At 43.1% G+C, this 24,015-nt stretch overlaps 1 protein-coding gene across 1 annotated transcript in view; it reads left to right on the plus strand.

Annotated features, from left to right (window-relative positions):
- HSPB8 (heat shock protein family B (small) member 8) overlaps positions 1–24,015 on the plus strand; it is a 76,457-nt gene that overhangs the window by 15,911 nt on the left and 36,531 nt on the right. The window contains exon 2 of the mRNA XM_044290867.1: positions 12,878–12,941. Within this exon, the coding sequence (XP_044146802.1) occupies positions 12,878–12,941 (64 nt within the window). The remainder of the gene's footprint in view (positions 1–12,877; positions 12,942–24,015) is intronic.

Consider the following 24,015-nt stretch of genomic DNA (forward strand, 5'->3'; position numbering starts at 1 on the left):
GCTAGATAGAGGGACAAACGCTATCGGAATAAGTAAATGCAACTGGTGTGATATAGCTGTTGCCCCAAAAAATAAAACTGATTGAGGGGTGTGATATACCTATAATATACTTTCTAACATAGAAAGTATATTATAGTGCATTTGTATTGTGCAGAAGTTGTGTGCGGCTCTGCTGAGATACCGCAGCTAGATAGAGGGACAAACTATATTGGAATAAGTAATTGCAACAGGTGTGATATACCTGTTGCTCCCCCCAAAAAAACAGATAGAGCGGTGTGATATACCTATAATATACCTTCTAACATAGAAAGTATATCATAGTGCACTTGTTTTGTGCAGCAGTTGTGTGCGGTTCTGCTGAGATACCGCAGCTATATAGAGGGACAAACGCTATTCAAATAACTAATTCCAACTGGTGTGATATACCTGTTGCCCCCCCCCAAAAAATGATTAAAAGGAATCTGTCACGAGAATCATCACCATTAAACTAAATCTATTGTCTTGTAGCACTTACTACCTCTTTTCCAGATGTGCTTTTCTTTCCTTGCTGCTGTGTTACTATCTTGAAAAAATCAATTTTATTCCTCATGCCTCCACTCTTTCGGTTCAACTGAGGGCATCAGCCTCAAATGTTTCACTGGGCATGTGCCTAGCCCAGTGACGGTTTCATCCTCTGCTGGAAGAGTGCGGTGAGATTTGTCAGTGACACTGAAGGCAAGGGTGGGCGGGGTTCTCTGCTGTTAGTGATATGGGGGAGGGGGGACAACGGCGCTGCTGGGGGCGTAGAGTATGAGCCGAGGAGAGGCGTGCTTGGGCTCTGCTGGAGGGTGGGACTGGGCACTCAATGGTGGTGTTTCTGGGCACCTTTAAACAAAAATAACGCCCCTCTGGGCACCTTACTGGCTCATTTGCATGAGGAATAAAATGGATTTTTTTCAAGATAGAAACTAAGCAGCAAGGAAAGAAAAGCACATCTGGAAAGGAGGTAGTAAGTGCTGCAAGACAATAGTTTTAGTTTAATGGTGATGATTCTAGTGACAGATTCTCTTTAAGTGGTGAGATATACCTGCTTCCACAAAATACTTATTGAGGGGTGTGATACACCGGCTTCCACAAAATATTGATTGAGGGGTGTGATACACCGGCTTCCACCAAATATAGATTGAGGCCTACGATACACCAGCATCCAGCAAATATTGATTAAGGGGTTTGATTTACCAGCTTCCAGCAAATACTCATTATTGGGTTCCACAAAATACTGATACAGGGTATTGATATACCGGCTTCCACTAAATATTGATTGAGGCCTGCGATACACTGTCTTCCACCAAATATTGATTAAGGGGTTTGATTTACCAGCTTCCAGCAAATACTCATTAGGGGATTGATATACCGGCTTCCACAAAATATTGATTTTAGCCTATCGCAGGCCACCAGCTTCCCACAAATATTGATTAAGGGGTTTGATTTACCAGCTTCCAGCAAATACTCATTATTGGGTTCTATATATGTGTTTCCACAAAATACTGATAGAGGGTATTGATATACCGACTTCCACCAAATATTGATTGAGGCCTGCGATACACCAGCTTCCCATAAATATTGATTGAGGGATTTGATTTACTGGCTTCCAGCAAATACTCATTATTGGGTTCTATATACCTGTTTCCACAAAATACTGATATGTCTCTCTGTTTTCCGCCTTGTATGTTGTTGTTTGGCAGGATCTTACATCGCCTCAGGTTCTGCTTGTTATCAGTGATGAGGCTCTATTTAAGTCCACCTCACACTGCTGACCATGCGGTTGATATTTCTTCTTGGAGTTGCTAGAGATTGTTTGTCTTGGATCTCCTGCTTTTCCACACATCTCTAAGATAAGTACTACTTGCCTCTTCTGTTTGTTGTTCTCAGGTGTGTTTTTGTTCTTTGGTTAAGAGAGGAAAGGTATACGGCGTATGAGAATTTCCACCATCAGGATCTGCTCATACTGGCAGGAGTTAGGGAAAGGCCTAGGTATTACTAGGAGGTCACCATCCCTCTTCCTTAGCTTTTGAGGCCTAGACTGTTGTCTATTTCCTTTTGTGTGTATCTGTGTTTTCCCCTTCCCCTTTATTCATGGCATTATCAACCGCCCCAAAAAACTTTATCCTTTGTGTTTTTCAGTGCAACTATGGATACTGTTTCTAAACTGGTAGATCGTATGCAGGGGCTGTCTTTAGAGGTAGCTGACCTCCGTACGGCCGTTGCACATTTTCAGAGACCACAGGCGGAGGGTTCCGGCAGTGGGAACCAAGCCTGCCCTGAACCTAAGGTCGCTCTCCCGGATAGGTTTTCCGGGGGAAGTGACAACTTTGTTTGGTTCAGGGAGTCGTGCAAATTATATTTTAGACTATTTCCCAACTCTTCTGGGGACGAGAGTCAAAGAGTGGGGATTATTATCTCATTACTCAAAGGTGACGCTCAGTCATGGGCTTTCTCCTTGCCAACCGGATCACAGTCAGTAGAGGAATTTTTGGGACCTCTGGGACCGTATTTACGATGACCCAGATCAGGTTTCCCTGGCCGAATCTAAATAACATGGTTTGAGGCAGGGAGAGTGTTCTGCAGAGTCCTATTGCTCTGAATTTAGGAGGTGGGCAACTGATACGGAGTGGAATGATCCAGCTTTCCATAGTCAATTCTGTCAAGGGCTGTCTGAGAACCTGAAGGACCTTGGCATTCCACAAAAATCCAGAATCATTGGAGGCAGCCATGTCTCTAGCTGTACATATTGATAGACACCTGCGGGAGAGATCTAAAGTTCCTCTTGCCCGGGACGTACTATCATATGGGGAAGCGGTATCTTCTGGCATTCTGGTTAAAGAGACACTAGAGCTCATGTCTGGTGATGAGCCAATGCAACTGGGGCAGGTCACTCCTGGACCAGGTGATAAAAACTTTAGGGTTAAGAAAAGACTTAGCTTTTTCTGTGGTAAAGGAGGACATTTTATTAACACATGTCCTTATGTTAAACATCAAGGTGAAAAAGTAAAAAAAAAAACGAATGTGTTTAGTCCTCTTCTCACTCTTGGTAGTGTGGATGGGGAATCTGAGAATGTACTTTTGTCATTTACCGGTAGTACCTGATTTCTCCTGCCTGCCAAGGTGGCGCTAGACTCCAAAACTGTGGAAATTGAAGTATTTATTGACAGTGGGGCAGGGGTTAACTTAGTGGATGGCCAATTTGTCCGTATGCATGGTTTGACAACAAGCGCATTAGACAAAAACATTTCTGTGTTTGCGATTGATTCCACCCTCTCTCTCAAACGTGTCTGTCTCAAATGGTGTAGGATATTCGCCTAAGGCCGAATGCACACGGCCGTTGTTCACGGCCGTGAGCGGTCCGTGGAACCGCGGCCTGGATTCCTACTGAGTGCAGGAGCGCACGGCGTCATGGGTTGCTATGACGCCGTGCGCTCCCTGCTGCCGCCGCAGTACAGTAATACACTGGTATCTATACCAGTGTATTACTGTACTGCGGCGGCAGCAGGGAGCGCACGGCGTCATAGCAACCCATGACGCCGTGCGCTCCTGTTCTCAGCAGGAATCCAGGCCGCAGTTCCACTGACTGCTCACGGCCGTGAACAACGGCCGTGTGCATTCGGCCTAAAGGTGAGAGATTCTCATATTGAATCCATTTCATGTTTTGTGCTGGAGGGTTTGCCTGCTCCTCTGGTGCTAGGTTTATCATGGTTAACCAAACATAACAAGCAAGACAGATTCTCGATTGGCGTGATTACTGCATTGACAACTGTTTCAGCACGTCGCTTTCTGTTGTAACTACTAAAATGTTACCTTCTTTCCTTTTGGATTTTTCTGATGCTTTCTCTGAGGGTGGAAACCAGGAGTTGCCTCCTCATCGGGAGTATGATTGCCCCGTCAACCTTATTCCCGGAGCTAGATTGCCAAAGTCTCAGTTGTATAATCTTTCTGAACCCGAAAGAGTAGGTTTTTCTTTGTTAAAAAAAAGGATGAAACTTTTAGGCCATGTTTGGACTTCAGTGAGCTTAATCGCATCACTATCCGTGATCCCTATCCCCTTCCTTTGATCCCAGATATATTCAATCACATTGTCGGTGCCAAGGTGTTCTCTAAATTGGATTTGAGGGGGGCATATAATCTGATAAGAGTCAAGGAAGGGGACGAATGGAAAACAGCCTTTAATACTCCTGAAGGTCATTTTGAGAATCTGGTCATGCCTTTTGGTTTTACCAATGCTCCTGCTGTTTTTCAACACTTCATCAATGACATCTTTCATCATCTGGTGGGCTGGTTTGTGGTGGTTTACCTGGATGATATTTTAATTTATTCCCCTGATATGGAGACGTATGAGGATCACATGAGACAGGTCTTAAAGATCCTGAGAGAGAATAAATTGTATGCTAAAATTGAGAAGTGTGTATTTGCGGTCCCAGAACTGCAATTCCTGGGGTACCTACTCTCAACTTCGGGTTTTCGTATGGATCCAGAAAAAGTCTGTGCTGTGTTGGACTGGGATCGACCCGAAGATCTGAAGGCACTCATGCGACTTTTGGGGTTCCCCAACAACTACAGTAAATGTATCTTGAATTACTCAACTGCTCTTAAACCTTTAACTGATATGACTAAGAAAGGTGTGGATTTCTCAGTCTGATCTGAAAAAGCATTACATGCTTTTTCAGAGATAAAGGAATGTTTTGCTTCTGCTCCCATTCTGGTGCAACCTGATGTGTCACAACCATTCATTGTGGAAGTTGACGCATCAGAGGTAGGGGTTGGAGCAGTCTTGTCGCAGGGTCCTTCTCCTAGCAAATGGCGCCCTTGTGCTTTTTTCTCTAAAAAAACTCTCTTTTGCCGAAATAAATTATGATGTAGGTAATAGAGAGTTGCTGGCCATTAAATTGGCTTTTGAGGAATGACGTCATTGGTTGGAAGGAGCGATTCATCCCATTATGGTAATTACTGATTACAAAAATCTGGCTTACCTGGAGTCGGCTAAACATCTGAACCCAAGGCAGGCCAGATGGTCGTTGTTTTATACCATTTTTAATTTCATTGTCACTTATCGCCCTGGGATTAAAAACGTCAACGTGGATGCCTTGTCGCGTAGCTTTCCCGGGGTGGGGTGATTCGGAGGATCCTGCTCCGATATTGGCTGATGGGGTTATTGTATCTGCCCTTTATCCTGAACTTGAGGCAGAGGTGTTGGAGGCCCAGGGAGGCACCTGCTTCCTGTCCTCCAGGGAAGTTGTTTGTCCCTTCGGAACTACGACACAAGGTGTTTAAGGAACATCACAATACTGTTCTTACGGGACATCCTGGGAGAAGATCCACTGTGGTTCTCATTTCCCGGAGATTCTAGTGGCCGGGGTTACGTAAATGTGTTGAGGGCTATTTGGCAGCTTGTGAGACTTGTGTGCGTGCTAAGGTGACTCATACTCGGCCTTCAGGATATCTACTTCCCTTGTCTATCCCATCCCGACCCTGGACTCATTTGTACATGGACTTTATCACAGATTTGCCTAATTCCTCTGGGAAAACTGTGATTCTGGTGGTTGTTGACCACTTCAGAAAGATGGCACACTTTATACTATTATCAGGTTTACCTAAAGCCAAAACTCTTGCTCAAGTGTTTATCGATAACATTGTGAAACTACATGGCATTCCCTCTGATGTGATATCTGATAGAGGGACTCAATTTGTTTCCAGATTCTGGAAGGCGTTCTGTACTCGTTTTTTGGTGTATATGGGTTCCATCTGCAGTTTGGCACATTTTCTGGTACTGAGACTTCTGGAATACCTGAAGAGGAAAGTTTATCCTCTTCGTTGTCATCTATTTGGCGGAAAATTCGAAACAATTTAAATAAAATGGGCAAAAAGTATAAACGTATGGCTGACAAGAGACGTATGAGTGGTACCGACCTGAGAGTCGGTGATTCTTTGTGGCTGTCCACAAGAAACATTAAGTTGAAGGTGCCCTCTTAGAAGTTGGGGCCAAGGTTTATCGGGCAATACAAGATCTCTGTCATTATTAATCCGGTGGCTTTTCGTCTTGAACTTCCACAGGCTTTGAAAATTCATAATGTGTTTCACAAGTCATTGCTTAAATGATATGTCGAAGCCGCTGAACCGTCCTCCCTGTCACCCCCTCCTGTCATGGTGGATGGTAAGCTTGAGTTCAGATTGCCAGAATAGTGAACTCACGTATTCTTCGTGGATCTCTTCAGTATCTTGTGCACTAGAAGGGTTACGGTCCAGAGGAAAGAATGTGGGTTCCGGCGACCGACGTGAATGGCATTCGCCTTGTGAAGGCCTTTCACACGGCGCATCCTGATAGAGTCGGTCCTGGGTGTCCAAAGGTCACCCATAGAAGGGGGGGTACTGTCACGGTCCCTCCCGTGACAGAGGTAAGAAGATCAGATAGACTTGCTGCACGTGAGGCTATCTGACAGGTCTCTCTGTTTTCCTCCTTGTATGTTATTGTTTGGCAGGATCTTACCTCTTCTCGGGTTCTGGTTGTTATCAGTGATGAGGCTCTATTTAGGTCCACCTCACACTGCTGACCATACGGTTGATATTTCCTCTTGGAGTTGCTAGAGCTTGTTTGTCTTGGATCTCCTGCTTCTCCACACATCTCTAAGCTAAATACTAGTTGCCTTTTCTGTTTGTTGTTCTCAGGTGTGTTTTGGTTCTAGGCCTCAGGGAGACGCGGGTTTCTTCATCTGGGAAGGAACCAGCTGTCTCGACTCCTGCTACCTATCCTAGGGCTCATCAGTTTTAAGAGGTGAAAGGTATATGGCGTATGAGAATTTCCACCATCAGGATCTGCTCATACTGGCAGGAGTTAGGGAAAGGCCTAGGGATTACTAGGAGGTCAACATCCCTCTTACTTAGCTTTTGAGTCCTAGACTGTTGTCTATTTCCTTTTGCGTGTATCTGTGTTTTCAACTTCCCCTTTATCCGTGACAGATATACCTGCTTCCACAAATACTGCTCTTCTATAGGTACTTTGTCACACGGTCATTTTGAAAATGACAGTCAGAGGAAAAGGCAGGGCTGGTAGGGGTCAGGCAGGTGCACCAGGCCAGAGCATAAGTGGGAAGTTGGAGAAGGCACATGCGACTACATCAAAGGACGCACCAGAGTTGGTTGAGTGGCTCACTCAGCTTTCCGCGTCTGCACCCTCCTCACTCTCTGCTGTGTGCTCCCGCAAAGACACCACCACCACCACCATAGCCCCTCCACTCGAGTGAGAGGAATTATTTTCCCATCCATTCACAGACCTTACCGATGTGCAGCCATTCTTGGCATCGGAGGAGGAAGAGAAGTAGGCAGAACTCGCAGTGCACAGGAGGCAAAAAGCAGACTGCAAATGTATCTGGAGCAACCCATCCACCATGCATGGTCACATCTGGCGCTCCCAGGATGCCGGCACATGGCTGTGCAGTGTGGGCTTTTTTAACGTGTCAGCTGCTGACAATAGTGTTGCCATATGCAGCCTGTGCTGGCAACGCATAAGTTGCGGTAAGCCTAACACTCATCTAAGGACGACCACCTTAAGAAGGGAACACGGAGTCCAGTGGAAGCAAAACCGTCAGAACCCACAAAGCCACACTCCCATGGCTCCACGGAACGCTCCACATTCTGCCTCTTCTCCTCTGTCTTCCCATTTGTCCTCCACTCCACCTTCCACCGTGCCGTTGTCGCGTTTATCTGGCAAAAGGCAGGCTTCCATGGCCCAAATGTTCGAGCTTAAAAAGTTGATGACGCCAGCTACCCGCTTGCCCAATGGCTGACTGCTGGCTTGTCGGAACTGCTAGCCCGGCAACTACTGCCATATAAACTGGTGGATTCGTAGGCCTTTAGAAAATTTGTGGCCATTGACACACCGCAATGGAAGATCCCCAGAAGGAAACATTTCTCCCAGAAGGGCATCCCAGAGCTATATGGCCATGTTCAGCGGCAAGATACATCTGACCACAGACACGTGGTCTAGCAAACACGGGCAGGGAAGGTACATAACTTTTGCTGCCCACTGGGTGAACCTTTTGACGGCTGTCAAGTATGCAACCCGTGGCACCCGTGTGGATTTGGTGTTACCGCCATGGATTGCATGCAGGCCTGCCTCTTCTTCTCCTCCTTCTACTCCATTCTCCGTCTCCTCCTCGGCTGACTCCACCTTTTCCACTACTACCGCCTCTTCCACTGCACCCGCCCAGCTACCCAGAACCTATTTGATGTGCCAGGCGAGACATTGCCATGCTGTGCTGAGGCTGTTGTGCCTGGAAGCCAAGAGCCACACTGGTCCTGCACTCTTTTCAGCTCTGCGGTCACAGGTCGATCAGTGGCTAACCCCGCTCAATTTGAAGTTTTTAAAGTGGTGTGCGACAACAGTGCCAATCTGCTGAGCGTGCTAAAACAGGGCAAAATTACACACGTGCCGTGCATGGCACATGTCCTGAACTTAGTCGTGCAGCGATTCATTGCCAAATACCCGGGTCCAGGACATTTTGCGGCAGGCCAGGAAAATATTTTGCCATTTTAAAAGATCTTGCACGGCCATGGCTCGCCTTACTGACGTTCAGCGGCGACACCACTTGCCCTTCAGACGTCTGATTTGTTACTGCCCGACGTGCTGGAAATCCACCTTGCATATGCTTGATAGGCTGCTCCAGCAGAAACGTGCCATTAATGACTACCTGTACGAACTCTGCAGCTGGACAGGTTCTGGGGAGCTTGGTTATTTTTCACCGCACCAGTGGCTGCTCATGCGCGACGCATGCAGATTTCTGCAGCAATTTGATGAGATCACCAAACTGGTCAGTTGCAGCCAGGGCACCATCAGTGACATCGTACCTTACGCCTTCTTACTGGAGCGTGCATTGCGTTGTGTCATTGATCAAGCTGTCGAGGAGCAGGAGCAGGAAGATGAGGAAGTCGCAATGCTGAATAAATTCCCAGGGGGCTACTCCATCTGAGACAAGGAGTCTGAAGAGGAGTAAGAGTAGGATGGTGCCTGGGGGGAGGAGGAGGAAGAGGAGGAGTAAGAAGAGCAGGCTTTAAGCTTTTCTTGGATCTCTGGTGTTGTACGTGGCTGGGGGGTGGAGACCAAGGACGACATTCTCCTGGGCGATGAGCAGGAGCCAGGCCATTCCACCGCTTCCAATTTAGTGCAAATGGGGGCCTTCATGCTCCAGTGTTTGAAGAGGGACCCCCGTATAAAAAGCATAAAGGGCAAGGACCAGTACTGGGTGGCAATGTACTTAGACCCCCGGTACAAACACAAAATGGCGGACATGTTACCAGCATCACAGAGGGCTGTCAGAATGCAGCATTTTCAGACCTTGCTTTGAGAGATGCTGCATTCTGCTGTTGCGGACTCTGGCAGAGGAATTTCCACCCACAGAGAAACAGTTGCGAATACCAATCCTACAGCGCATGCAAGAAGAGGGCAGTTTGAAGATCTGTTGGTCACTCCGGATATGAGATCATTCTTGCAGCCAACCCATCGAGAGTCGCCCTCCAGATCCAGCCTCAGGGAATGCCTGGACCGACAGGTGTCCGACTACATCGGGTTAACGGCCGATGTGGACACTCTGAGAAGTGAGGAACCCCTTGAAAACTGGGTGTGCAGGCTTGACCTGTGGCCAGAGCTGGCACAATTTGCCATGGAACTGTTGGCTTGCCCCTCGTCGAGTGTCCTGTCCTAAAGGACATTCAGCGCAGCAGTGGGAATCGTGACCGATAAGAGCAGTCGCCTAGCTCACGACAGCGTGGACTACCTCACATTTTTAAAAATGAATGAGGAATGGATCTCGGAGGAATTCAACACCTGTGACGACCATGTTTAATTGAATTTCCTCATGCCAGCCCAGACATATCCACCACTACCCAGAATAAAGAATGGTCCCTGTCTTATGTAAATACAGCAGCATAAAAGGCCTTTTCTGTCCAGTGAATGCCTAATGTTTGGGGCCACGGAGGAATTCAACACCTGTGACGACCACGTGTTATCACATTTCAATTATTATCATTTGGGGTTCTTTCAAGAGGGGGGATTTCGTTAGCCATGTTTTTAATCCTATTTTATATTTTTAGTTTGTTTAAACATGTATTTGTACTGGCCTGCTGTAAAATTGATATCCAATGACCGTCTAATATACCTCCAGCCACATAATCACTTGTTCTTTTCTGTATGTTAAATGAAACATTTTTGGGGCCTGTAGTCCACTAGATCTGCAGTAAAATTGATATCCATTGACTGTCTAATATACCTCCAGCCACATAATCACTCGATCTTTTCTGTACAGTGAATGCATAATTTTTTGTGCCTGTAATCTAGCTGGCCAATAGGAAAATTGTTAGACGGTGACCACCTAATGTACCTCCAGCCACATTATCAATTATTCCTCTCTGTATGGTGAATTACAAAAATTTGGGGCCTGTAGTCCACTGGCCTGCAGTAAAATTGATATCCATTGACCGTCTAATATACCTCCAGCCACATAATCACTTGATGTTTTCTGTTCAGTGAATGCCTAATGTTTGGGGGCTGTACTCCTCTGACCTGCAGTAAAATTGATATCCAATGACCGTCTAATATACCTCTAGCCACATAATCACTTGATGTTTTCTATCCGGTGAATGCCTAATGTTTGGCTCCTGTACTCCACTAGCATGCATTAAAACTGATATCCAATGACCGTCTAATATACCTCCAGCCACATAATCACTTGATGTTTTCTGTCCGGTGAATTAATCATTTTTGGGGCCTGTAGTCCACTGGCCTGCAGTAAAATTGATATCCATTGACCGTCTAATATACCTCCAGCCACATAATCACTTGATCTTTTCTGTACGGTGAATGCATAATTTTTGGGGCCTGTAATCTAACTGGCCAACAGGAAAAATTGTTAGACGGTGACTGCCTAATGTACCTCCAGCCACATAATCACTTGATTTTTTCTGTACGGTGAATTAATAATTTTTGGGGCCTATAGTCCACTGGCCTGCAGTAAAATTGATATCCATTGACTGTCTAATATACCTCCATCCACATAATCACTAGATCTTTTCTGTACGGTGAATGCATAATTTTTGGGGCCTGTAATCTAACTGGCCAAAAGGAAAAATTGTTAGACGGTGACTGCCTAATGTACCTCCAGCCACATAATCACTTGATTTTTTCTGTACGGTGAATTAATAATTTTTGGGGCCTATAGTCCACTGGCCTGCAGAAAAATTAATATCCATTGACTGTCTAATATACCTCCATCCACATAATCACTTGATGTTTTCTGTCCGGTGAATGCCTAATGTTTGGGGCCTGTACTCCACTGGCCTGCTGTAAAATTGATATCCATTGACTGTCTAATATAGCTCCAGCCACATAATCACTTGATGTTTTTTATCCGGTGAATGCCTAATGTTTGGAGACTGTACTCCCGTAGTCTAAAATAAAAAATTTCCAGGGCTCCAGCAGGGCACATTTTTGACAGTTTCCCTTTAAGATGCACAAAGATGGCCCCTGATTAAAATACATGTTTTCTGTGGGAATTTTTAACATTTATCCCCTCTGGTATGTCACTGTCCACGTTGTGGGATGATTTGTGCACTTCTAGTAAGTATTTGGTGGCTGCAAATATGACCTGAAGGTTTTTCAGGTTCGCCCGCCATTAAAGTGAATGGGGTCCGGCCGCGTACTTGTGGTTCGCAAACATTTGATGGAGTTCGCGAATCCTCCCGGCCGATGTTCATCAGTCACTACCCAGGACCTCTGTTGTAGTGATCGTGTGGATTCCATCAGTGGTGCCCGTCGTTACACATTTATTACCTATCCTGTGGATAGGTGATGGATAACAATAAGCAGACATCTTTAAAATGAATAATTGACAGTGCGCATAGGTCTTGAAAATGAATCTAAGGTAAACTAGATGGTGACACTAAGCAGATGTTGGTTTTGTTTAAATTTGAATTAAACACCCTAGTGTTGCAAGGCAGGGGTGTTAACTCTAGGTTAAATTGTTTATTATATCGCCTTAGACTTTGTAGGTACCAGAAGTACACATCTTTGTCCATTCTGGAGCAGATGGAGCTGGTTACTGCAGCACAGGTACCATTGAAGTGAATGGGATCACCTCTGCAGTAACCAGCTCCATCTCCTACACAATGGACAGAAATGTGCAGTTCCTGTGTCTACTTCAGCCATCAGAGCTACTCCAAAACAGCTGATCAGCAGAAGTGAGGAGTATCAGACCCTTACATATCAGATACTGATGGCCTGATGGCTTATCCTGAGGATAGGCTATCACTATAAAAAAAAAAGACTGGACAAGCATTTTAAAGCCTATAAGACAGTGATGGCTAACCTCTGGCACTCCAGCTGCGGTGAAACTATGACTCCCAGCATGTTCCATTCAATTCTATGGAGTTCTGAGAACAGCCAAGCAAGTGTGCATGCTGGGAGTCGTAGTTTACCACAGCTGGAGTGCCAGAGGTTAGCCATCACAGCTATAGGAGAATAAAAAACAAAATACTATGTCTTTTTCTAGTTTTTTTTGTGCTATTTATTTCTCTTTTGGTGTATTTTTGAGTCCCGTTTACTTGAATGAGATGAGGCTGCAATGTTTAGTAAACAACTTAGTAGATAATTTAGTAGACAGCTAGCAGGCAGACGGCCTCCATGTAAAAACCTCGATCTCTAGAACGAGGGGGGCGAATTGTGCAATTAAAGCATAATAGCAAAATAGCATAAGTTTACTGAAAGTACAGTGACCTTTTAAGGAAAGCATAATATACAGCACAATACATTGGATAATGGTTTGCATCTTATTCTGTTCTCTTTTGTTTCTAATCATAGGAAACCATGAAGAACAGCAAAAGGAAGGAGGAATAGTCTCAAAGAACTTTACCAAGAAGATTCAGTAAGTACTTGTGACTGTTGATCACAGCTGCTGACCTCTGACTCCTATCATCTAGAAAATGCCAGCAATGATCACCATCTCTCTGCGGTTATTTAAAGCTATAGTCACAATTTCTGGTGACAGTCTAGTGACAGCTTAAAAGCTGTCATGCAGATGGACATGTAAAATTTGTCAAAAGGGAGTGATTCTGCAAATATAAATAGTCTATGCTACATAATTGCCTTACAAAGAAGCATAGGTTGACATTTGACTCACTAGAGGTACCGTAGATCCATGCTTTAATCCACATGAGAAAGGTTCAAATTCCAAAATGAGTAGTGCATTTTTTCATTTTTATATATACTCTCAATATGCTTCAGAAAAGATTTAAAGGATAATCCCTGTCATCAGATCTAAGAAGTAGTAAATCGCATGCACCAGGCTGAGCCGAAAGTAGCCATGGACTCTATTAATAAAGGAATCAGAAGGTAGGCTGTGCCTACAGACAGATGTTTTGTAGGATGGCAGCTATGATAGTCACAGTCATAAGGTTTACAAAGTACATACAAACTATACTAGTTTTTCATAAGATGTTCTTGCAGCAATGATACAGTATCAATAAAAAAAGTTGCAATGAATCTGCATGAAAGTCATTTGACAATAGCTTGTGCTACAAAAATGACGGCAGCCCCGGTCAAAGAGTGAGATAAAAATTGAACTGAAGCAGTAAGGACAGAAGGATGGCTATAGAAACGAGGGGAGTAGTATCTCAAAGAGGAGCATAATCATACTGTACATCGCCGAGGATGTTCACATAGCATCTGCTGCAGGTAGAATTTGGCGTAGACTCCGTACCGTGGCTGCTCATAAACCTTATCCATGGTTTGATCTTTCACCACATGCAAGGGTTTATGGTTTGTGGAGTTGTAGAGGTATTTTTTGGGTCAGTAGCATTTTTTTTAAACACAACATGACCTGTGCAATGTATCTTTTACCATGGGCTTCTCTATAGGTTCTGAAAAGCACCTGCAAAAATGCATATACAGTACATAATATAAAATGCCACAAAAAGCACTTGCAACGCAAAAATTCTGAGAAATGCTTGCGTGTATGAGCCCTTGGAGCAATATTTCTCAACTCCAGCCCTCACATGACCCAACAAGTCAAGGATTTCCTTAGGCAGAATTTTTATGTTTCGTCTGCCACATGTACCATAGCTGAGGTGGCAGTGGCCACCTGATTTTGCAGGTCATACCTTCTTTCACCTACAAAAGCGCACAGCCATTGGCTACTGTGGGACGGGTTGGATTCGGTCACAGGTGGAGCATGTAAAACTAGCCTTGAAGGGGTTGTCTCACTTCAGCAAATGGCGCTTATCATGTAGAGAAAGTTAATACAAGGCACTTAATTCATTGTGATTGTCCATATTGCCTCCTTTGCTAGCTGAATTCATTTTTCATCAAGTTATACACTGCTCATTTCCAGAGGTTACGGCCACTGTTGCAGCGCAGATACGAGGTGGCTGGGACGGGATCTACTGCGCTTTCATAGCTCAGGCCACCAGAGAGGCCGGCGCTTTCTACTATTGTGCAAGCACGGCCACTGCTGCTGGATTGCAGTGTGATCGTAACCCCTGGTTAGAAGTGTATAATGTAATGTAAAAATTAATCAAGCCAGCAAAGGAGGCAATATGGACAATCACAATATATTAGTAAGTGTATTAACTCTGTCTTCATAATAAATGCCATTTACTGAAATGAGACAACCCCTTTAAGCTACTTTCCCACAGTCAGTATTTAACATTAGTATTTGTCAGCCAAAAGCAGGAGAGAAAAAGTATAATGGAAAGATTTGTATCTATTCTGTATTTTGAACCTGTTTAGAAATACTAATGTAAAATACTGACGGTGTGAAAGTGGGCTTTGTGATGTGCAGGTAAAATAACGATTGTCATTCATTAGGGATTGCCATGAGTTCTCTTTATGGATATCCTTGAGGTTAGGAACACACATGATGTGTGGTCGAGATGTGGCAGCGATGTGCAGGCCGTAGCAAGTTTTTAGTAGATCATTACAAATTTTCAGTTGTTTATTGTAATAACCTGTGGTTTTACAGGTTAATCTGAAAAACCGTATGGCCAGTGACCAGGGGAGCACCTAGCAAAAACTGAAACGGCGCCCCAACCCAGCAATGCCAATTTCTTAACCTAACTCCTTCCCTCTAGCCCTACTGTTAAAGACATACTTGGAAAACATTACATACAAAGCTACTAACATACAGGGTAATACAGCACCACATACTATGCCCACTGTGCTTCCAAATATTATACTGCAGAAACAGATAATCCCCCTTCTGCTGCCCCCCTCTTGCCCCTACCTGGTGCTGCCTGAGGCAATCGCCTCACCTCGCCTCAATGGTGGTGCACCCCTGCCAATGACAATAAGCAACCAATAAACAATTAGAGATCTGTTAAAATATCAATGTGGCTTTAAGGTCCAGCAGTTTTTGCCAGTATGACAGACAGGTCTCAACTTCACATTCCCACCATAAATCATGATCTATGGGGTTTACCTGGTGTGGAGTTGAGAAACAAGACTTTTCTTTTGGTAACACTCCCTATTCTGTCTTCTAACAGCACAGCCTTATCAAATGGACATTAAGGCATATTGACTGGTATACAAGTATGGAACTGTATTGTAGGGTGTCGTATTGCTCAGCACAACAAATGTTAATTGAAGAATGAGGTACACCACAAAAAGTTGGAGGACGTCATCAGTTAATTGCACCTATTTCTCACAATCACAAACATGTCAGAATAACATTGTTTACTCATTGTATGGATCCAAAGCACCACCCACATTAATATCCATATCTTAAAGTACATGTCATTATGCAACCCATTAGTTATATAGACAATGAGGGTGAAACCAAACAATGTCCACATGATGAGGCTGAACTTAAAGCACAGGACAACAAGAAACTGAGGCAGTGCAGTGGTGTGCAAACTGACGTTTTGGAGCTTCTTCTCTGGATAATTCAGACTGGACTGGTTGTAGTAACTGTAATCCTGACATGTTAGTAACATAATTGGATGACATTGATCCTGACATGTTAGTAACATAATTGGATGACATCTAAATCAATGTAAATGGTAAAAACAAAATGAAGAAGAAAAAATATCATATATATTTTGATGTCACTCGCACACATTTTGGATAGCTGTATGTTATATTACAAATGCAAAATGGCAGCACCAGGATCAGTATAGAAAAGCAAAAAGTGAGGTGCAAGCCCAATGGAACTATACCAGTGCCCAAATATAAAAATGTAACTAGTCAGCACACTCAAAAATTCGTAAAAACAAATAAAGTGTTTGTTAACCCGTGTAGACGCGACGTTTCGGCTCAATACTAGAGAAAGGCTCTAGTATTGAGCCGAAATGTCACGTCAACATGGGTGAATAAACACTTTATTTGTTTTTACTAATTTTTGAGTGTGATGACTATTTACATTTTCTATGTTATATTAGTTATATATTTGTTATTATGCACTGCACTGTATGTGGTATTGCAGTTAATTGTACAGTTCTTTGGGTTGGCAGCCTCAAACTTATCAATTAGTGCTTTTTCATAATAAGATTTTTCTTTGGTGGTAGCTAGTGATGAGCGGCAGGGGCAATATTCGAATTCGCGATAATTCGCGTATATTTGGGCAAATATTCGCCATATATTCGAGAATTCGCGAATTCATGATCTCCAGGCATTATTTTCTTGATTGCGAAAATTCGCATAAAATTCGCATGAACTGGTATTTCCCCAAAAATAGAATATTCGCAATTACGAATATATTTTGCGATATTCTAAATATTCGCGAATTCTCGAAGTGCCGATATTCAAACTGTTCAATCAGTGCTTTTCATAATAGGAGTTACCTTTGGTGGTAGCCTCAAACTATTCAATCAATGCTTTTTCATACTAAGGTTTTTTATTTATTGCTGTGTCTGCATCCCAACATAATGCTAGTCTGGAAAAGAGACATGCAAGCTAGTCTCTTTTCCCAAAAGAATGAAAACCAGGTATCTCATACCAGGAGCCCAGCTCTTTCTGAATAACTACCCTTTAACAGAGCTGAGCAAAGGAACTTTGCTTGGCTGCCTGAGAGCCTTTGGTTTGGGTACTATTTCTCCTTATGGAGGGCACTGTGTATGCATGAGGAATATTGTAAGCCAGTGAAATTTCCTCTGGGTTTCTGGGGGAAAACATAGGACAATTAGCACATCATACATCTGCTGGCATTAGATAGGTTTAGAAAGAAATATTTTAATATATTTCCCAGAAACCCAGATAGGCATTGCTGGGCGTACAATACTCTAAACATGTATTATGTATACTAGGTGCTCTCCGTAATGAGAAAGAATATCCCCCAGACGACGCATATATATTTTTCAGAAAACCAGAGCAGCATACTAGGCACTCTCTCACTCTCAATCTTTATAAAGAAATACAACCACTCTTAAGACCCAACTGATGGCTTATTAATATGGCTATATAATTAGCATTGTTTAGGTCTAAACAGTTTAGCATCCCCTTGGCTTCTAGTCATATAGGCTCTTCTTCTATATATGCTACTGCAAAGCCTGCGCCTAAAAGTCCTTGTATGGATGAAAATTTTTCGTCACATAGAATTGGATGCTTGCCATGAATGCTGCTGATTCCTGTCTTCAGCTTGCAGAAACTTTAAAAAACTTCACGCCATGCACTTGTGAACGTTGTCCAAACTCTGCAGATTAAACAGAAAGTTACAATGAGGTGTAAGGCAAACACACTGTCAGCTTATTTATACACAGCGTGCTGGAAGAACTTGTGCTGGAATTGTCTGTTCCTGCAGTTTATTGTCGACTGCTCAGATGACACAGGGCTTTTATCCTACAGTTTAATAAGCCATGATCTAGCCATGCACTGCTAATAAAATTCTCTATCCAGAACATACTAGAAATAGTCTGCCAGGGATCTGGTGAAGGTTGTTTGGGTCTTTTATAGTATTTTAGTTTTCTTTTTTTCTCTTTTTTGCTGTAACGTTTTCTGTCAACAAAACCAGGCAGAAGGCAATTATAGCTTCGTAGCAGTAATGATCCAGGCGCCCAATGCTGAGAATTTCCAGAGTTATTTGGACTTGTCCCTGGATGATATACCAGGCTGATTATACAAACAGGAGCTCCGGCTTTGATTAGTGACAGAAAAGGATTACGAAGATCTGCAAAAACAGGTTAAGGAGGCAGTGAGGTCAGAGCAAGGCAGGCAAATAACAACTTTCTCTCTCCGTGTAAAGATTAGACCCATTAATAAGGGCGTGAAGGGCGTGGTGGGATTTAGAGAGATTGTATTTCATCTCTACAGCCAAAGCTCCATGGTGATTCTACAAGGGTTTACATGACGTGAACCACTTTAAGACCAGGCAATTTACCGCATTCCTGACCGGCGAATTTGCTGTTTTTTAGCACATACGTCTTTGAAAGCCATAACTTTTTTTACGTCATATAAATAATTTTTGCACCTTTTTTCTGTGCTATATGGGGCTTGTTTATGTCATTTTTACATTAGTATTTTTTTGCTTTTATTTTTTTATAGCCCAAAAAATTTAAGAAAAAAGTCGATGTTTAATTTTTCTTTTTGTTTATAGCACAACGTGCAAATAAAATCTGCTGTCCCCTCTCATGGTCACTTTGACCTATGGGATGTGTGGGTCATGGTTGCCGGAGGTGGGGCTAGAAGCCGAAGTGTGGCTTTTTTTTTTTTTTTTTACTTTATTTTCTTTACACTTTTAATTTATTTATTTTTTACACTTTTTGCCCCCTTAAGGTCATACAAGACTTTTGGGGGACATTCAACATTAGTTTTTTTTTGCTGTTTTCTCCTGTCACTGCATCTGATATAGTAGCACCAGTCACAGGGGGGTTAAAGCCCCCAGAGAGGTTGTGCACCTGACCGCTTGGATTTACGGCTCATGCACACAAACGTGTGCTGGATGGGTCAGTGCGCATTGCAATTTACAGTCCACAGCATAGGCACCGACCATGTGCTTACATTTTGGCACTCCATAGTGCTTCCGTGGCTTCCGATCTGTACCGCCGTTCCACACCGCACTGTATTATCTGGATTGCGGACCTATTCAACTGTTTGCGGACCGCAATACGGACAACATGCATGAGCCCTTGCCGCTTCCTGATCTGTATACACTGTGCTCATTGAGTGCTGTTTATGCAGCAATCAGGAAGGCAGGGGCTGTAAAAACCTATCATTGCCTTCTCTAAGGGGAGCCATGCTGTCACTGACAGTGACCTCCCTGCTCCCACAGCTAGGGTCTATGTGAGGACAGTTTAAAAAGTCCATGCAGAGATGCTTGCCGACCACCGGGCTGTATGTATTCAATGAGTGGTCGGCAAGTGGTTAAAATTTAAGCTACGATCACAGAAGCATACTTGCTGGTAGAAAGGTAATTAGCATATCATAAAAGTACATTTTTGGCTAAATCTACTGAACGAAAATTATTAATAACATAATGTATGGCAATATGGCAGGATAGGGATTATAAGTACACAAAAAAAAAATGCGTTTAGTGGGGTGACAGAAGCCCTTTAAGCTCCCCCTAGTGGTGGCAACAAGTAGCCAGCATGTTATATTAATCAGTGCAGAAATTTTAACCTATTAGGTTGAACTACTGGAGTATATTTGAGACAGTAGACTTGAGAATATACTCTGGTAAAAATTTCTGCACTCTTTATGTTTCTGGGTTATGTCAGCTATACATGAACAGCATAACATTCAGTTTAAATCAAGCAGGAGCATAGTCTACTGTCACATGCTGTACAAGTAATAATACAGGGTGCAATGGATATATGTATTTTTTATGTGTACCAAGCTACCAGGCTGTAGTAGTAGGTTCCTTGTCACCAAATGTTGATTAGCTTTGACAGATACATTTGGATAGCAAAATAAAACACTATCAGCCATTCAATTAGGGTTTGACCCCTTTCTGGTTACTATTGACCAATGTATTTGTGAGATGATTTATATGGCACTTACTAATATAGTCATTGGTAAAATTCGGCACTATTTTCAAAATTTCATAAGGTATGCCCCCTTGTTTACAAAGTATTTTGTACTGTCCACACAGAGATCCTGTCCATAAGATGGCTGCTGATGTAGAGTCATGTGACCAGGCAATTCACCTCCATGTGATGTCTCCTGCCTTCTGCACTTGTTCTGTTGTGATTTTAGAGCAGGTGTAGTGTGTTTGAATGGAGGAGACGTCACATGGAGGTGACTTGTCTGGTCACATCACCCTCCATTAGCAGCCATTTTATGGACAGGACCTCTATGTGGACGGCACAGAAGATTTTGTGTATAAGAAAGCATACCATATAAAATGGTGCAGAATTTTAACAAAGGTTATATTAGTAAGTGCCATATAATCATCTCACAAACACTTTGGTCAACAATAACCAGAAGGTGGACAACCCCTTTAAAGTTTGCGTTGTGCTGAATTCAGTATACATTTTGTCTTATCCTTGGCCTAAAATGAATGCTCATGAATATGGGGTGAAAGAAGCTCTGTGTTGGTGTCCAAAATATTACTTACATTTTGACCAGATTAATGCAATTCCATTTTTGCAAAAAGCTGGGCAGTTTCAACAAAAATAATCATAATTCATCTTTGTAAGCAGCTGCACTGATTTGAGATGGCACGGTCCAATGTCACGAATGGCTGAAACTCTGCCCACTTGCGGTGCCCAATGCCTGCACAATTCTACCACAAAATTATGTGGCCACTGGCCACCACAGGTGAGCGTTGGACTGATAAAAACCTAACAATTGTGAGCGCATAATAGAAGCACATGGTAGTAAATAATTGATGTAATCATGAGAAATGAGTTACAAAGCTGATTCATGGGTATCATCTAATTGTCCATCTGCCTCCAACTTGCTCCCCAAGCCAGGACTGCACACTACAAATAGGTGGACAAAAACTGTGCACAGTGGGTTCTGTCCAGCCAATTCTCACATATTGCTGGATTGCGGTCAGATCTCCTCCGGACCCCATTATAGTTAATGGGGCCAGCAGGCATTCTGGAAGCATCCGGCAGTGCTGGATCCGGAGAACTCTGACAGGTTGTTCTCTGCTGAAACAGCCTGCCAGAATTGGTGCCACAGATATGAAACCAGCCTAACCTCTCCAGACAGGTCTGTTTTTGACTTGTGTCCCCTTGTAATAACTATTCTGTCTCTATGTTGTGCCATTTCTCTATTATTCCTGCTAGAAGTTTATGAATAAATTGCCAGTGGTCTGTAATAAAGATCCATCTGGGCGTTACCAGGTCTGCTCATGCTGACAATAGACAATCAGTGCAGGGACACACCCTCAACTGGTAACACCCGTTTGTACTTCAACTAGCAATTTATTAATAAACTTTAGTAGGAATACTGGAGGGGTGGCACAACATAGACATATCATAGAATTATTGAGCTATTAGCAGAGCTCATAGGTCTTCTTTACACGGAATGTGTCACCTAATTTTTTCTCTGCTAGTCAAAAACAGATAGTGATAAGTATATATATATATATATATATATATATATATATATATATATTTGGACATATAATTTTTTTAATCTATTTCCTGAACATGATTATGGGGGTGGCCATCTTGGCTGAGCTGTTCTTAACAGCATTTAGAGAGATGCTTTACAGCAGCCACCATGGGCCATAGACACAACGGAGAGGAAGAAACCTTATTGACTCCTGTGGTAGAGGTTTCTAGGCATGCTCTGTGACCTGGGCAGAGGTCAGATAAGCTATACATACAGGTGCTATTCATAATGCTAATCATGCCTGTAATGATAATGAGGTGACTGCTGAAAAGTGACCTATACAAACCAAGAAGTGGTGCCTATTATTAAGCTTAATGGTCAGGGTGAAAACTGTTGAATTTTAAGATTCTTTAGAATATTTTAATGGAAAATTAAAAATAACATCCCAAAAAATGAATTCAAAATATGTTACAAGTGGAGACATAACCAGCTATTCGTGACTACTGCATTTAATTTGTGCTGAGCTGATGTCTGATTACAGTCATTGCCCGATCTGACATTTCTCCCATATTGCTAAAGCAAGTGTCCTGATGCATAAAACTTCACCATCACCTATCAATGTGGTGACTTAATGACATATTCTTCCTACTTCAGATGTGTAATGTTATTATGTGATTACTATTATATTAAAAATAATTGTGAGAATAAGAGCGAGAGCCGTCATCTACATATCAGCACCACTCCCAAATGTTCTATTCATCACATTTTCCTGCAATACAATTGATGGAGATAAACTAGTTAGCATATCCACCCAAATTCTACTACTCCACCAGGTTGGTTATTTTACATTCTTGATATGAGTAGGATAAGCAGTGTATCATACCTCCCAACTTTGTAAACAAATATAGATGGACACATTGTGCGGTGCAAGGCAATTTTTTTTCCACAATAGGCTACACCTCTAACTTCGCCCAAAACATAACTATACACCTAATCCCACCCAGTCCCCTTAATGCCCCACATAGTAATTATTCCCCCTTCATGCCACCGCACAGTATTTATGCCCACATTGTGTCTTCACAGAATTATGCCCAGCTGTGCCCCCAATAATATGGCCAGCTGTGACCCCCAGTACTAAGTCCAGTTGTGCCCCCAGTAATATACCTAGCTGTGCCATTAGTAATATGCACACATTGTGCCCCTAGTAATATGCCCACATTGTGCAACCAGTAATATGCCCACATTATGCCCCCAGTAATATGCACACATTGTGCCCCACAGTAATATGCCCACATTGTGCCATGCAGTAATATGCCCACATTGTGCCCCTCACGGAAAGTTAAAAAAATAAACACCACATACTTACCTTCTTGCTTAGAGCAGCAGCAGCAGGACATCGGCTGCTCTAGTCTGTGGAGGAGGCGGAGCCGAGGCTGACTGCAGGCTGGCTCTGACCCCACACAGACCAGAGGAGTGGAGAGCCAGCAGCGGGAGGGATGATGAAGCAAGGAGCCGATGCCGGTTCTCTGCTTCATCATAATACAGGCAACTGTCTTTGCCTCCTATGGAAGCCGGTACAGCTGCCAGAAAGCGAGACCAGGACAGTGGGACAGCCACTTTAATCCGGGACTGTCCCGCTGGATTCAGGACAATTGGGAGGTATGGTGTATAATTACTTATGGATGTTGCCATAAAGCCTTTGTGACCTTCATTTTTACAAAAAGAATTTCAATTTTAATAAACATTGTACCAAACCCTTTAAATTAAAGGGAACCGGTCACCATCAGAATGCAGTGCAATCTGCAGGCAGCATGTTATAGAGCAGGAGGAGCAGAGCAGATTAATTTATAGTTTCTTATTCATCTATCTTTTTATTTTGAGCTTAGGAGTCATATAGGAACTGCTAATCAGTGATCGACAGCTATAGCTGTATACGCACTTATAGATATAGCTGTCAATCACTGGTAAGCTCTATACCTATACCAATACCACTAAGCTCTCTACCTATACCTTTTCATAAAACTATATATCAGTCTTCTCATCTCCTCCTGCTCTATACCATGCTGCCTGCAGATTGAATTGCATTTCATGGTCATAAGTTCCCTTAAGAACAGCAAATGTCCACCTATAACAACATTTTGGCTTTTTGTAACCTAAAAGGTCTACTATCTCTCTTTTCTCTTTTAAAGCAAACTCTTAGGCCTCTTTCACACGAGCGTGTCCGGATAAGGTCTGTATGCGTTGCGGCAAACCCGCGCGAGTAGGTACGCAATTGCAGTCAGTTTTGACTGCAATTGCGTTCCGTAGTTCCGTTTTTCTCAGTGCAGGTGCAATGCGTTTTGCACGCGCGTGATAAAAAACTGAATGTGGTACCCAGACCCGAACTTTTTCACAGAAGTTCGGGTTTGGCTTCAAGGTTGTGTAGATTGTATTATTTTCCCTTATAACATGGTTATAAGGGAAAATAATAGCATTCTGAATACAGAATGCATAGTACAATAGGGCTG

The sequence above is a fragment of the Bufo gargarizans genome, chromosome 1, assembly GCF_014858855.1.
Source record: "Bufo gargarizans isolate SCDJY-AF-19 chromosome 1, ASM1485885v1, whole genome shotgun sequence".
In the NCBI taxonomy this organism is placed as follows: domain Eukaryota; kingdom Metazoa; phylum Chordata; class Amphibia; order Anura; family Bufonidae; genus Bufo; species Bufo gargarizans.